Source organism: Chanodichthys erythropterus, chromosome 11 (assembly GCF_024489055.1).
Source record: "Chanodichthys erythropterus isolate Z2021 chromosome 11, ASM2448905v1, whole genome shotgun sequence".
Classification (NCBI taxonomy): Eukaryota; Metazoa; Chordata; class Actinopteri; order Cypriniformes; family Xenocyprididae; genus Chanodichthys; species Chanodichthys erythropterus.
In genome coordinates, this window is record NC_090231.1 from 25,229,746 (window position 1) to 25,243,387 (window position 13,642).

At 36.3% G+C, this 13,642-nt stretch overlaps 1 protein-coding gene across 1 annotated transcript; it reads right to left on the reverse strand.

The window, feature by feature from the left end:
- Window positions 1-20: 20 nt before the first annotated feature.
- gpt2 (glutamic pyruvate transaminase (alanine aminotransferase) 2) lies at window positions 21-11,233 on the reverse strand. The gene is made up of 11 exons (XM_067402092.1): window positions 10,657-11,233; window positions 9,009-9,098; window positions 6,904-7,012; window positions 6,544-6,677; window positions 6,208-6,451; window positions 5,464-5,543; window positions 4,951-5,087; window positions 4,328-4,502; window positions 4,034-4,189; window positions 2,524-2,636; window positions 21-1,811 (listed from the first exon to the last, which is right to left on the reverse strand). Exons 1-11 carry the CDS (start codon window positions 10,960-10,962, stop codon window positions 1,712-1,714), a joined length of 1,644 nt encoding a protein of 547 aa, XP_067258193.1. The 5' UTR covers window positions 10,963-11,233; the 3' UTR covers window positions 21-1,711.
- Between the last annotated feature and the right edge of the window lie 2,409 nt (window positions 11,234-13,642).

Consider the following 13,642-nt stretch of genomic DNA (forward strand, 5'->3'; position numbering starts at 1 on the left):
AGACTAAAGTGATTAACAGTCTCCGTAACTTTAATATTCAGTTGAAAATACTATGTACAATATTGACGTTGGGCCAATTTCCAAAAATATGTAAACAAAAAATACATAAGAAACAAACAAGCCATTTTAAAAATGTAATATTACAAGCTATTAATGCATGTAGGGAAACTCATTTCATTAAAAGTTTACAGGCATGAGTAAAGGCACCTCACATGAAGTGATAAGTTCAAAGAAATGCAAGAGAGCATTAACAATATTCATTCAGTATTAATGGCTTTGATATGATAGATGAGATGTCAGAGAGGGAGAATTTCAACTAATAGTCAGCTTTGGCACAAATATCTCCTAATGGCTGATCTTAGATAATACAACAAACTATCTGAATGACCTGAGGCCTGTACCATGAAGCAGATTCACCTGGCTTGTGAAGTAAGTTTTAGATCAGTTAGTACCAACTGTTTGTGGGTTTAATGTAGCATGTAAGTGGGTTAGCTTTTTCCGGTGTTCATCACCATAGTAACTTGCACTCAACAGCAGGTTTTGTTCCGCATAAGAGACCTCAAACTGAAAACTGGACCAATCAGCTGTGAGCAGTGACATCTCTAACACAACAAAGTCACTAACCCAGTTTCTCTTGCTCCAAATTAAAGATTTTAAACTTGTTTCACATGCACTGATATAAACAGAAGTTTTATTTTAGTTTCCCCATTTGAGGACAACTGATTAAATTCTTCACATTTCATAATCTCAATATTCAGCAGAAGAGAGAAGTGAGGAACACTCACTTTCATGAGAAGTGAATTTCCAAGAATGTGATTGGCTGTTCGCTACTGATGTCGCAATTTCATGCGTACATGCTATGTAGTTATTCATGAACTCATGATCAAAGTCTGAGTTGAGAAATTTGATCATCAGCATCATGGTACAGGATTTTGTTTAATAGTTTAAAATAACTTGCAATGCAAAAAGAGGAAATAAAATACATCAGTAAACAATTACAAGCCAGCACTTTCTCCACACATGCTCCCATCAGTCCATGTTTTCAGCTCAGTCACAATCTTCCACAGAAGCTTAACTTGTGACCAAGCTTGTAATGTTGTTAAAAAAAAAGAAAATGTACATTGCATGGCAATGAGTGCAACTAAGAATGAGGACAACACAAGAGTCCCTCCTTGTAAACTTTCCAGAACCATATCATGAATGATGTACCTTCAGTGTTGTCAATCCACCCCTTCCCCCAAACCAAAGCAAAATGGCTCAATTTTCATCAGGCAAAATAGTGGAGTAGTTCAAATAAGGCGCTACAAAAGAATTTCAACTGAACAATTCAGTTGCTGGTTTGGAAAGTTGTTAACAAATATTATTTATAAGTGGATCTTGATCTTATGCATGATAGGGGGTATATTAACCACACACCCTGCTGCAGAATTGATTTAATTAAAAATGATTGATAATGTTGCTGTGTCCTATTTTCTCTAATGGACCGTGAAAACATTCAAACAGTGTTACATGTCTGACTAAACTGCTAATAGTTCCCCAAAACTCATCTGGAAACCATTTTTGTATTGGTAAACAAGGCTGAATTTTTTAAAACTTCATTAAATTACTTAACACACTAACTACACGTTTAAACTGTAAAGGTAGTGTGTTAAGTAGTGCTGGAGCTCGCCAGTTTATGTTTTCCTAATCAGGACACATCTCATGTCTGTAGTTACTCCACAGTAGAATACTCTTTCAGGAAACTGATGTGGAAATCTCGCACTTTGCCAAGAAGTACCTTTAGTTTCTCTCTGGATGGCAAGATTGTCATTCTGAAACAAAGACAAACAGACCAAATGTAAAAAAAAAAAAAAAAAAAAAATGAAGAAAAATGCAAACAGGTAAAATGGTGTTACTGGCATATAAATTATTAAAGCACATGTGCCTGTAACTTGACAAAGAAAACAATATAACACAACACTATTTTAAATATTAGGGAGAAAGATTTTTTAATAGAGCGATTTCATTTTTCTGGTTTAAAAACCAAAGTTAAAGTAACATAACATGACATGTTAGTGTAAAAATCTGAATGGTGACTGATTTACATTCAAATTGCAGTGATACCTGATACATGTAAAAGCATAACAGTAAATTCAAAAAAATTTTTTTTTTTTTTTTTTTTTTTTTGCTAAAAACATACATTTAACACATTACAGTAGATGCTTTAACAGTGCATGTTTTTGAAAACTTGAAATCAACTTATGTTCTTCTGTTTGCTATCTGTCACTACTAGTTATGTTAGGGCTATGAAAGTTATATCAATCCCTTTCCTGTGGTGCCAGACGGAATACTCAAATGACATTCAGCTCAGGTGAAAATAAACAACAACAACAACAACAACAACAACAACAACAACAACCACAGATGCACTGAGTGTCCATGATCAAAAATGGCAAATTTCAAATGGTGTACTTCCAGGGGGTCATGTAAAGAAATCACCTGATATCAGATAAAATGTTTGAATCTGTTGAAAAGCAAGTTTACCTGAAATGATAAGTTCCATCTTTCTGCCCAAAGCCACTACCAGGAACAACACAGATCCCCATCTCCTCCAGCAACCTCAGGCAGTACAGCATGTCAGGCTGCATTCCTAGAGCCTGCCGAAACAAATCAGTCAGATTTTACACTTGCACTCCTTCAGTGACAGCTCAGACCTTTTTTATGACTTTTCTGAAGTAATTCAAGTTGAGTTACAGAGTAGGAGAGTAGATTCTCAAGTGGAAACAAGCATAATTCTTCGCTTGTTTCCAAGAATTGTGTTAGTGTGGCTAACATTTATAGAGCTCTTAAACAACATTATACAGTTGGATTTAGTTATCCATTCAAGAAAGATTACTGGGCAGACTACGCTGGACTAGTAATAGTCTAGTTACACCCTTCCTAATCAGATAACACATGGATCACCATTCTAATGGTGATGAAAGAGGTTTTCAGAGTTTGAACAAGGCGAACAACATAGAGTAGGGCTGCACGATTTATTGAAATTAAACGTAATCGCAATTTGGATTAGTGCGATTATGAAATCAAGGGATTTCCTGGAACGACAAGCGTTATATTAATACTGCGAGGAATATCTGCTAAAGGGTGCCCCCCGGCGTTCAATATGAAACAGACGTGTTTAGCGCCAAGTAATGCTCACTCCATCCTATTCTGGGTAAAAATAGGAAAAAATAATACTTTATATAAATAAAACTCTAAAAGAACTTTGGAGAAAAACATATTGATTATATGTTTCCCTCAGTGTACAGAAGTGCAGGAGTTGTTTTGTTTTTTCACAATGGATGCATGAGGCAAATATTACATATTAAATACATTAACTCCATTTTTGATTTTGCATACCTCCTGACAAAAAGAAATTGTCACAGATTTTTATCATAATAATACAATATTTTATAATAAATCCTTGGACCTTTCTTATTAATAGTCATAGGCTGCTTGCATGTTAACAGGTAACCCTGCAGTTTTCTATTAAATAAAAATATTATTTTCTAATTATTAGTTGTTTTTATTGTTAAATACTGTATTTTTTTATTTTTAATAATGAAAGTTATTTCAATAGTAATATTTCATATATGGTTTAATATTTTATTTAAGAGTTAATAATAATAATAATAATAATAATAATAATAATAATAATAATAATAATAATAATAATAATAATAATAATAATAATAAGTCATTATTATTATTATTATTATTAGTATTGTTATTTATTATTATTATTATTTAGTAGTAGTAGTAGTAGTAGTAGTAATAATAATAAGATTAATATATTAGCACAACATTTTAGGCAAACTGTGCATCCCTACAAACAAGCAAAACACATTTTTCACACATTTTAAATATCAATAAAATAGCAATTAGATTTTTACTCCAAATTGTGCAGCGCTAATGTGGAGTGCCATGGAAACAAGCGGAACACCTAAGATCACGATTCCAAAAGCAATAATACTCCACCAGAGAGCTCAAGTTCTGCTGAAGTAGGAGCACTTGCCTTGGCTTCCTCCACTGCCTTAGGAGGGATAAAGATGCGAGGGAAGGCGTACATGGCCCCCTGGACGGGATTACACTTGATTCCTGGAACTGAATTCAGGATCTGCTCAGTTAGCTTAGCTTTTTCTGCTAAAGCACCCAGCACTGACGATTTCTCCTGAAAGAGATCAGATAACTGGTTACTGATGCGTAACTTCACATGTTTACATACTTAAAACAACATAACAATTGAGTTACTGTCAGTGTCAGCACACAGTGCGCTTAACTTCACCAAACACTAGACTACATGACTGACCTGGTAGAACTGTCTGAAGGAGGGCTCGTCTGGTTGTGGAGGATTGACGATGACATCCATTGCAGCCTGGCCAGCCAGGGGGGGGCACAGTCGAACTGATAAAAGCTTCACCAGCTGGGCCTTGACCTCAGGATCCATGTTGATCACCTCCATATATCCACCCCTGAAGCCACACCTGTGGAAGGATATGGACATGGTCACATGAGTTCTCTGAATTGAAGGACAAGGCTGCCACATTCATTGTCATTTAATTCCAGTCAGGCCAGATTTTACATGAAGAACTTTTTGGTTTTAAACAACCAATCTCAGTTAGAAGAATGAGTTTCAACAAATATTACATTAAATGCAACAATTCCTCAGACCAAGTCACTGGACTGCCTTTAAAACTCTACCAGTTCAAGCTGTTCTTACAAATACCAATACCTTGACACTGGTGGTGTCTACATCACATCTATTTAAAAACACAAATTACAAAACCAGACGATGTCTAAATATGTTTCAGGATACTAAGGTTATGTCATGTGAAAGTGTGTGAAGGGTCGGTGAAAGCTAATCTTGAGAAGGCCATCTCGAATTAAGGCACATGCTGACCCCTGCAGAGGTTCAAGGATAGGGATACTCACTCTCCCGTGTAGCCTTTGGAAGTGGAATGGAAGGAGGCAAGCTCCACATTGTTGAAGTACTCAGGACCCATCTCATATAGCACCTTCTTGAAGGAGTGGAACTGACAGTCAGGAGCATACACATTTTCCTGATACACCTGCCAGCAACAGCACACACAAACACGGAGAAACACATGGTCATGTGGAAGTCAAACATGTAGAAACAGACCCACATACTTTCCAAGTAGCTTGACACTTAAACGTACACTAATGTTCAAAGTCGGTAGGATTTTTTATTTTATTTTTTTATTTTTTTTAAATCCAACTCATAGAAACAGTATTTGATCAAAAACACAGTAAAAACAGTAATATTGTGAAACTATTGCAATTTAAAATATTGATTTATTATTATTATTATAATAATGTTGTATTAAAATATTTATATTTTTCTATTTTAATAGATTTAAAAATGTAATTTATTCCTGTGATGGCAAAGCTGAATTCCAGCATCAAAAGAACACAGATTGTGATTACCTCATCTGACATAACAAAGAGATTCTCCTCATAAGCAAAGTGCAAGACTTCTTCAATGCATTTTTTACTTTGGACCTGACCTGTAAAGGGTAAAGTGAGATGAAGAAAGGGGAATGACAGAATTTAAAGGGATTGTTCACCTAAATATAATTTGCATCAACATCAAACCTAGAATGAAGCATCTTAATGTGGCATATTTTAATGCGGAGTCTCAGATTTTGTCTAAAGAGGTGCTAAAGCAGAGTGTGAAATCGGTAAATTGGTCACTAATTTACCATTTCCTATACACAGTGTATATATGAAAAAAGGGTGTGTATCAGATAATGTAAATATGTTTTCCATTGGAGCTAAACACCTGGTTTTGATTAGCATGACATGAAATATCACTCCAGAGACAGAATAGCACAAGCTGGAGCAAATCACAAAACGCATCTTCTACACAGAATATTCTATATTCTAGAGATTCTATATTCTGTATGCGAGTTTCAGCTAATTACTGCTTAAATTTGTTTCTGTTCCTCACACAAAGTGATCAGCTTCAGAAGACTTACTGCCTAAAATCATATATGTATGTAATATTAGATCTCAAAAGCATCATCCCCAATCACGAGGGATCACGACTGGAAAAACAACACGGGGTAAAAAGGACATGCTCTTCTTTCCAGAGCACATGCTATTGGATCCAAACAACCACTAGGGCATTATGTTTCCTAGCACACAAGAATAGCTTTACAATTTACCTACCCGTAGGATTGCCAGGGTTAATGATGCAAATGACTCGAGGCTGGCAGTGCTGTTTGGCAGCCTGATAGGATCTGTAAAGTTCATTGATGTCCAGGGCCCAGCAGTTATCCTCATCCAAGTAGTAGTTGACCTGTACTGCATCCATCTCTGAGATTGCCGCGGAGTAAAGCGGATACTGAGGAATGGGGATCATTACACCGGTCCGAGAAGAGTCTTTCCCAGACACCAGCAACCGCAGAATAGTCTTAAAAACAAAGTTTGGGTTTGTCAGTAATGCATGTCAAGTAAGCAGTGTAGGTCAAGTCTCTGATTAATTGTAAATATACAATTGTTTACCATAATGCCATCACTAGCTCCAGCGGTGAGGTAAATGTTTTCCCAGTTTGAAGGAACTCCTTCATCTCGCTGCTCTATGTATGTGGCAATGTCTTTGCGGATGTACTCTACACCCTGGCTTGCACTATATGACCCTACAACAGAAACACATGCGTTAGCACTGTAGCACTTGCTACTGCAAAACAACATTGAATAGAACAGTGTTGCAATACAGGTCTATTGTTCCCCAGCTTCCTGAGAACTGCATGATCTGCAATAATAAGGCAACATGGATGCCTTCCAATCACTACAGAGCCAAAAAAAAAAAAAGTATTTGATTCAATGTCACGGTCTTAACCTTAGAGGAACAAATGCACACACCGAGACTGTGTCCCCCGCAGCCCTGCAGGATATGTCGTGCTCTCCGTTTCGCATCCTCTGGGAAACTGGGGCTGTCCATCAGCTCAGGGAATGTACAGAGAGCCACCACCTGCACAAAAGAACAAATACAGATAAAACACTCTGTTATTTGTCTGTAGTCAAAGAGTTGCATGATGTTATATTGCCAATTTTAATTAAATTTATTGTGTTACAGGTTTAAGAGCAAATACAGATCAGTGGTCTCTCTGTACACCTACTGCCAACGTATTTCTGCTAAACTCTCAATGCTGCGAGATTCTGATATAGTATTCTCCCATAGCAAAACTTTTTCTGCAATATTTCTAACTGTCAATCACAACCAATTATAGTTTATTACAAAATGGTATAATATATTATAGCCTAAATGCAGAAGAGATGTGTAGAGTCTATTTGCAATCAATGATAATGAAATACTGAAAACAATTGATTGCAGTTGATTGAATGGGATTTCCGGATTCTGGCAATATTTCAATATGTACTGTGTTGCAAGCATATCATTTCATTGATTATTCATTTATTCATATTCAATTTGTATATAGGAAAATGTGTGTGTCATACGCACACTAAATGGGGATCAGATTTAAGCAGTAACTTTGGGAAGGACTGGACTCCACCAGCCATCTGGCCTGGACTCTGTTATGCTTGACAACAAAGTTTCCCAAGGCATAATAACCCATACAGGTCAGAGGCTGCTTCCCTTTGGCTTCATTTTCTTTAGTTGACATTAGTTTGAAAATCATATGACCACACTGACCAGAGACTATTGCCATGTCCCAATTCACATACTATCCATCCTAAATAGCATTCGAAATTATAATTAATGTCGTAGTCAAATCGTAGTATGCTGAATTGAATATTCCAAACAAAGATGGTCTACTTTTTCTGGTTAGAATCTGAAGTGGAGATCTGTGCACACTCTAAAGGCTAATATTGCCCACAACCCACTGGATGAGGATTTGATTAGAACTACAAACACAAACAAAAAGTGTTAAAAACTACAAACATGGCAGATGTGCTAGTCTGACGGTTAAGCCGAGAGATTCAGATAAAGGGGTTTGAGTGATTAATAATCAGTATCTAACCTGACGAAAATATATTTGTTATCCACATTATATTTCATTTTGACTGCAATTTTAAATGGTGACAGGATGCACAAAACTACTATTCTGCTACATACTTTTTCTTCATGACATACTTTTAGGGCATAGTATAAGTAGGCGAATTTGGACGCAGCATATGACTATCGTGTTAGCTTGAATAGTGGTGTCCTGTTGGCTCAAAAAATGCATTTCACAAGCTGCAGTTCCAGGTCATCACACAAGCTTTTGTTCTGCTCATAATGAAAAGGCTAAATCAACTCTGACTAAACTAGGCCAAAAATAAGAGACTGCCTTCCACTGGAATGTACAGCGTGTTCCAAAACTGAGTGGTCAACAATAGTTGCTTTTCTTTCAAGCCACTGGAATCAGACTCCTCGCTAACCCGGATAAACCTGTTCATGCGACAAAGGTCTAAGACTCTCACTTCTGGTGCACACCTGGGTTTTCATTTGGTACTTACGAACAGTACCAAGGTCTGCCTAAAAAGGGTGTTGATGTGAACTCTAGTAGTATGTTTCACTGCTGATATGAACACAATCATAATAAATTGCAAAAGTGAACCACTTTTGATGACAAATGATTTGATAAAACTGTGTCTTTGTGTACACGTTCTCTGACTGACACACTGCAAGCAGAGAGAATGTACATCACATTTCTGCTCACCTTCAGCAGAAATGGACTCCCGCATTCTTTAGTGTTTGCAGTACATTCGACAAAGATAGCTTTGAAAACAGAAATAAGGCTCAGGGGGAGAGGAGAGTAATCGAATGACCAATGACTAAAGACTAAATGAGCTGAATAGTCACAAAGTTGTAGAGGGAAGTAGTTTAAGAATCACTGGACAGTTAATATTTTGTCTGAGTCAACAGTCCACACCCGAAATTGCTTAATTTAATGCCAAAACAACTTCATTAGAGATAAAGACTGTCTCTTTAAGACTAGAATAATGTGTGTATTTGTGGTTACCTGTCTGAGGAAGGTGATTGGTTGCTGTCCCATGGCATGTGCATCCCCGATGTTGGCTTTGATGACCTCAGAGAAGGGTTTTGTACCACCCTATGAGAAAGAAAGAAGGTCGCCTTTATTTGAACAATGCTTGTAAAAAGCCACAAGCCTTGCCCAGAATCCAAACATACACCAAACAGCTGTAGGCAAATTAACAGGTCTACCAATACTGCAGTGAAAGCAGATGTTTGTTTGGACACGCATAAATAGGTTTGTTCACAAAAAGCAGGTGTAAAGGGTATGCTACATTCGCAGAAATCTGTAATGAAATCAGGCTCAATATTTTGACCTTCTACAGACATAAATCATAATTTTCCTATGTCACTTTTGGTGTCATTGATTTTACGTTACTAAAGTTCTCATTCTGTACCATCTAGTCACATGCTAAGCCAGGAGAGCATGGAAAAAAGTTAAACTGTCAATGAAGGTCACATCATGCCCTTGTCCAGAAGACACCTGTTCATGGGATATAAATAAAGCTCCCTTCCTAAGAGCTCATCAGTCATTGCTGAGCATGAAACCTCACACAAACTTCTACATCATGGTAAAGAGAGTTAGATAACATTACTGCTGAATGGTCAGCTTCACAGCAATCGGACACCTTTGTTGCATTGCTTTGATAACGGCACTGCAAGAAGGTCAGAAAGTGGACTGAATCCACTGTTCCATTCAAAGTAACCCTTGTGGACAATAAGAAAAGGCAAAAAAATCAAAATGAGCAACTGCAAGGCAGGGTGGGTCCTTTTGTACATTACTTTCAACCACAGAGCACATTTGGTATGAAAAGCAGGATCTCTGAAAGGGTGTATTCAGATGGATTCAAATACTAATGTAGAAGTGATCTTACAGCAAGTTTTTTTTTATTATTTTATTTATTCAATTAGTTGTTAATTTCCCCCTAAAATGAACATTTAATCCCACCAGTAACCTTTGTGACCAAAAGAATTTCTCAAAAGCATCGCAAAGACCATTCATGGCAATCTACTTAGGCTTACAATGTTTTTGGGAAATGCATCCCAGAGCGGTTTCCAGTTTATTCCTTTGAAAAAAGATTTGTGTGTCAAATCTCCAGAAATTCAAGAATGTTAAAAAACAGTAAGCCTATTCAACAACAATCATATTTAGTAATATAATATTAAAGTCTCTATTATAAATGATTTAGATCAGATCTGTGACCAAAGAGAAACACTAATATTACTCAAATTATACTCAGATTAAAAAAAAAAAAAAGTAAAAAAAGTAAAACTATTAATTGCAATTTTCTTTTGGGTCTAACAGGGCAATTTGACTGTATTTTGCCATCGGTTACAATTGTGTACAAGATTTCACTAACTTTTTTAAAACTTTTTTTTAGTTTGTAGTTTGTTTTATCAGGTTATCCAAAAGCAACAAACTGGGATAAATTGGGATTAACTAAGTTAAATTAAGTATATATTATACATACAGTAGTCAGCATTTGAAGTGGATCAAAACATTTCATCAAAGTTGTCTTCTTAGGACAACTTAGAAGATTTACATGAGGCTGAGTACATTTATTTGAGCCTCATATAAATCAACAGCTGTACTTGGGAGCATAAAGTGTAAAATCGGTATTTAAACATTTTCTCACCTCCTCCAAGAATCTCTCAATCTCTCCAGCTTTGATGACTATGGGTCCTCTCACGGCGTACTCCACAGCTTTCACCTGCGGGTTCAGTGTGTCCATGGTCAGTGTCTTCTCCCGCATCTTTCCGTCCAGACGCCCAGCAGCCACTTTAGCCTCGGCGGTGCTGAAGCGCATCTGACCGTACTTCTCCACGGACGGACCTTGAGATTTGTGTCTCACCCCGGTAAGAGATGTCAGTGTTAAGGGGGTACACTGATCGAGAGCTCCGGCGATTAATGACCGAGCTGCCAGTAACTGCAAGCGATACATGTCGGCAGAGAGTGAGTGAACCTTTCAAAAGCTCGAAACAAGGATGCGCGAGAAGAGACACAAATGTAAAAGATTCTATAACCGTCGTTCAGACCGCCAGTTAAGACAATTAAAGGTTAAAATTGACATGAAATCACTTCAGAAAATGTTTCTTCTGTACAAGGCCGATCTGCATTATCAAGTACTTGACTGTATCACGCTCAAAGATCCAGCTTCATCGCCTACTATGATCATCCACCCGCCAATCTTTATGCGCTCCCATTCATTGCGCTCATGTTCTGCTCGCAATGGGGGTTGTAGTTCTCACGCTGCTGTGCTTGATCCGCTCTCAATATTTACTGCTCAAATATAAACTACAATACCCAGCGCTGTATGATTTTGCGCAGCCGGTGAGGGTGTATGAGGGGAGGAGACTTTCTGACTGTCACAGCAGACCAAAATTTCATCAGAACACAGGAGTATGCAAAAAAAAAAAAAAAAAAAACACACACACACACACACACACACACACACAGAAGGGAGTCTGAAACCAACGTTAAAATGTGCCGTTTCAGATTACATGTGACGTGTCTGGTCATTTTAACATTTCTGTTTTCAATTATCCCTTTAACGATTTTTTCCAAACATTTTGGTAGACCACAGTTTGGTAGCAAAACCTTTTCAAAAGTGAATACGACCGACCTCTGACTTTCTAATATTGCGACCGGTGTCATTAAACAGGATCATTTCGAAATGATCTTCTTGTTTGTGTCTTGTGTAGCTATTTCATCACATTAAAAGTGTGAGAGCAGAAGCTAAAGCAACATGGGTTTTGTTTACCACAAATTAAAGTCAAACGCTGAAGAAGTGAAAATGTTTTTGAAGACTGCAATTCATGGAATCTGAATGAAATGCTGCCATCTGCTGGAAGCAAGGCTGTACAATCTCTATAACAGCCTAGAAAATGTTTGTTTATTTGTTTGTTTGCATTTTTTACAATACCTACCTCTCACTGGTACCACTGTTTTTATAATTTTTATGAGAGGCAAATATTTGGTAAAACTAAAGAGAGGTTTCACTTATAATAGCTGGCATGCCAGTGAAATGTTTAACATAACAAAAAGAAAACATTCCAGTTAGTTCCCAAACAAGATTCTCTTTCAATCGCATCAAAAACGTCATTAACACCCTATGTACCAGTAGCCTACGTCATCTTGTGTGAGGTTAAAAGAGCAGCACTGTGCTGAACAATGCCTTGTTTAACATATGAAGAGGGCATGATGTTCCCACAGTGCAACCAACAACCACAAAGTCTGCAGAGCCGCACATAACATTCTTTTGAGATTTTCCTTTCTGTTTCAGTAAGCGCTCAACAGGCTTTAGCACTTTTTAAATGACTGGGAAGGAATTCTACTTTTCTGTTGTTATTTCTTGTGTTTTAAGCAGTGTATGAATGGGGAAGTATTTGGGGAAATAGTATACTAGACTAAAAAAGTGATGAAGGAAATGCTTTAATGATACTGTAATGACATATTTGCATAGAATGGGAGGAAACATTTTTCCATGTTACTCAAGATTAGTGTCATTATAGTAATTAGCTTTTAAATTAAAAATCAGCTCTATGATTAATCTCTCACGTATTTATCTCTCTCTTACTTCTTGTATTGTAAACAAAAACATTTTCCTGTTTATACTTCTCTATTTCATGCACACTTTTTAAGAAATGATTGAATTTTGATGATGGATTGAATTTATTTTGTATATATTTTTTTCTTTTATTCAATGCCACAAGAACAAGAGGTATTATATATTCACATGTTCATATCACATTAACATTAGCTGCCAGGAAAAAAGAGAGAAGAAGGAAAAAAAAATTACATATTTTTAGTGTTTTTTTGTTTTTGGTTTGTTCCAAAAGATTTACATATAATTTGAAGTCATTTATAAAATGTGAAAAATGTGGTTTACATTGAGCCCACTTCTTCTTATGTATAGTATTTTCCTAATAAAATAAACAAATGTATAATAGTTCTTTACAGTTCAGATTTTCATTTTCTGTATAAAAAAGTACTTCAAATACACAAATTTCTATCATACAATCAAGTTTTCTATTAATATAGAATTCTAAATCTTTCCAAAATAATCTTGTGTAAATACAGTGGAAAAAAGAGATGCAAAATAGTTTCTTTTTCTATTTTTTGATTGTATTTTGTAAATTATAGCATGGTGTCCCATGATGTCAGAGAGCAGTGGGTGGGGGTGGGGTAAAGAGGAGTTGACAAAAACATTAACTGGAACACAAAGAAAACATGTAAGAAATGTGATTGATATGAAAACATCTGCTAATAACTTCACTGTAATAAGTGAGATGAAGATGATGTTTGTCAGAAATATCCAATAAAGTACAAATGACATAATCTGTTCAACTGGGAAATTATTAAGGTTGGTGTCTCAAACAAGCTTGCAAATCAATATGAGGGAATAGGCTAAACAATTTCAGGACAGTGTTTTTGGAATAGGACAAAGTAATACAGTTTACAGATACAATCTAATGCTCTCACACACTTCCACACAAATATTTACAGCTGCAAACATACATAATACGTGTTATTACAAAAAAGGCTATTCATTAAAATGTTTTATGTGAGGGTATTATAAACTGTTAACCAGATTATTCATATTGATAGTTATAGTCGCATAT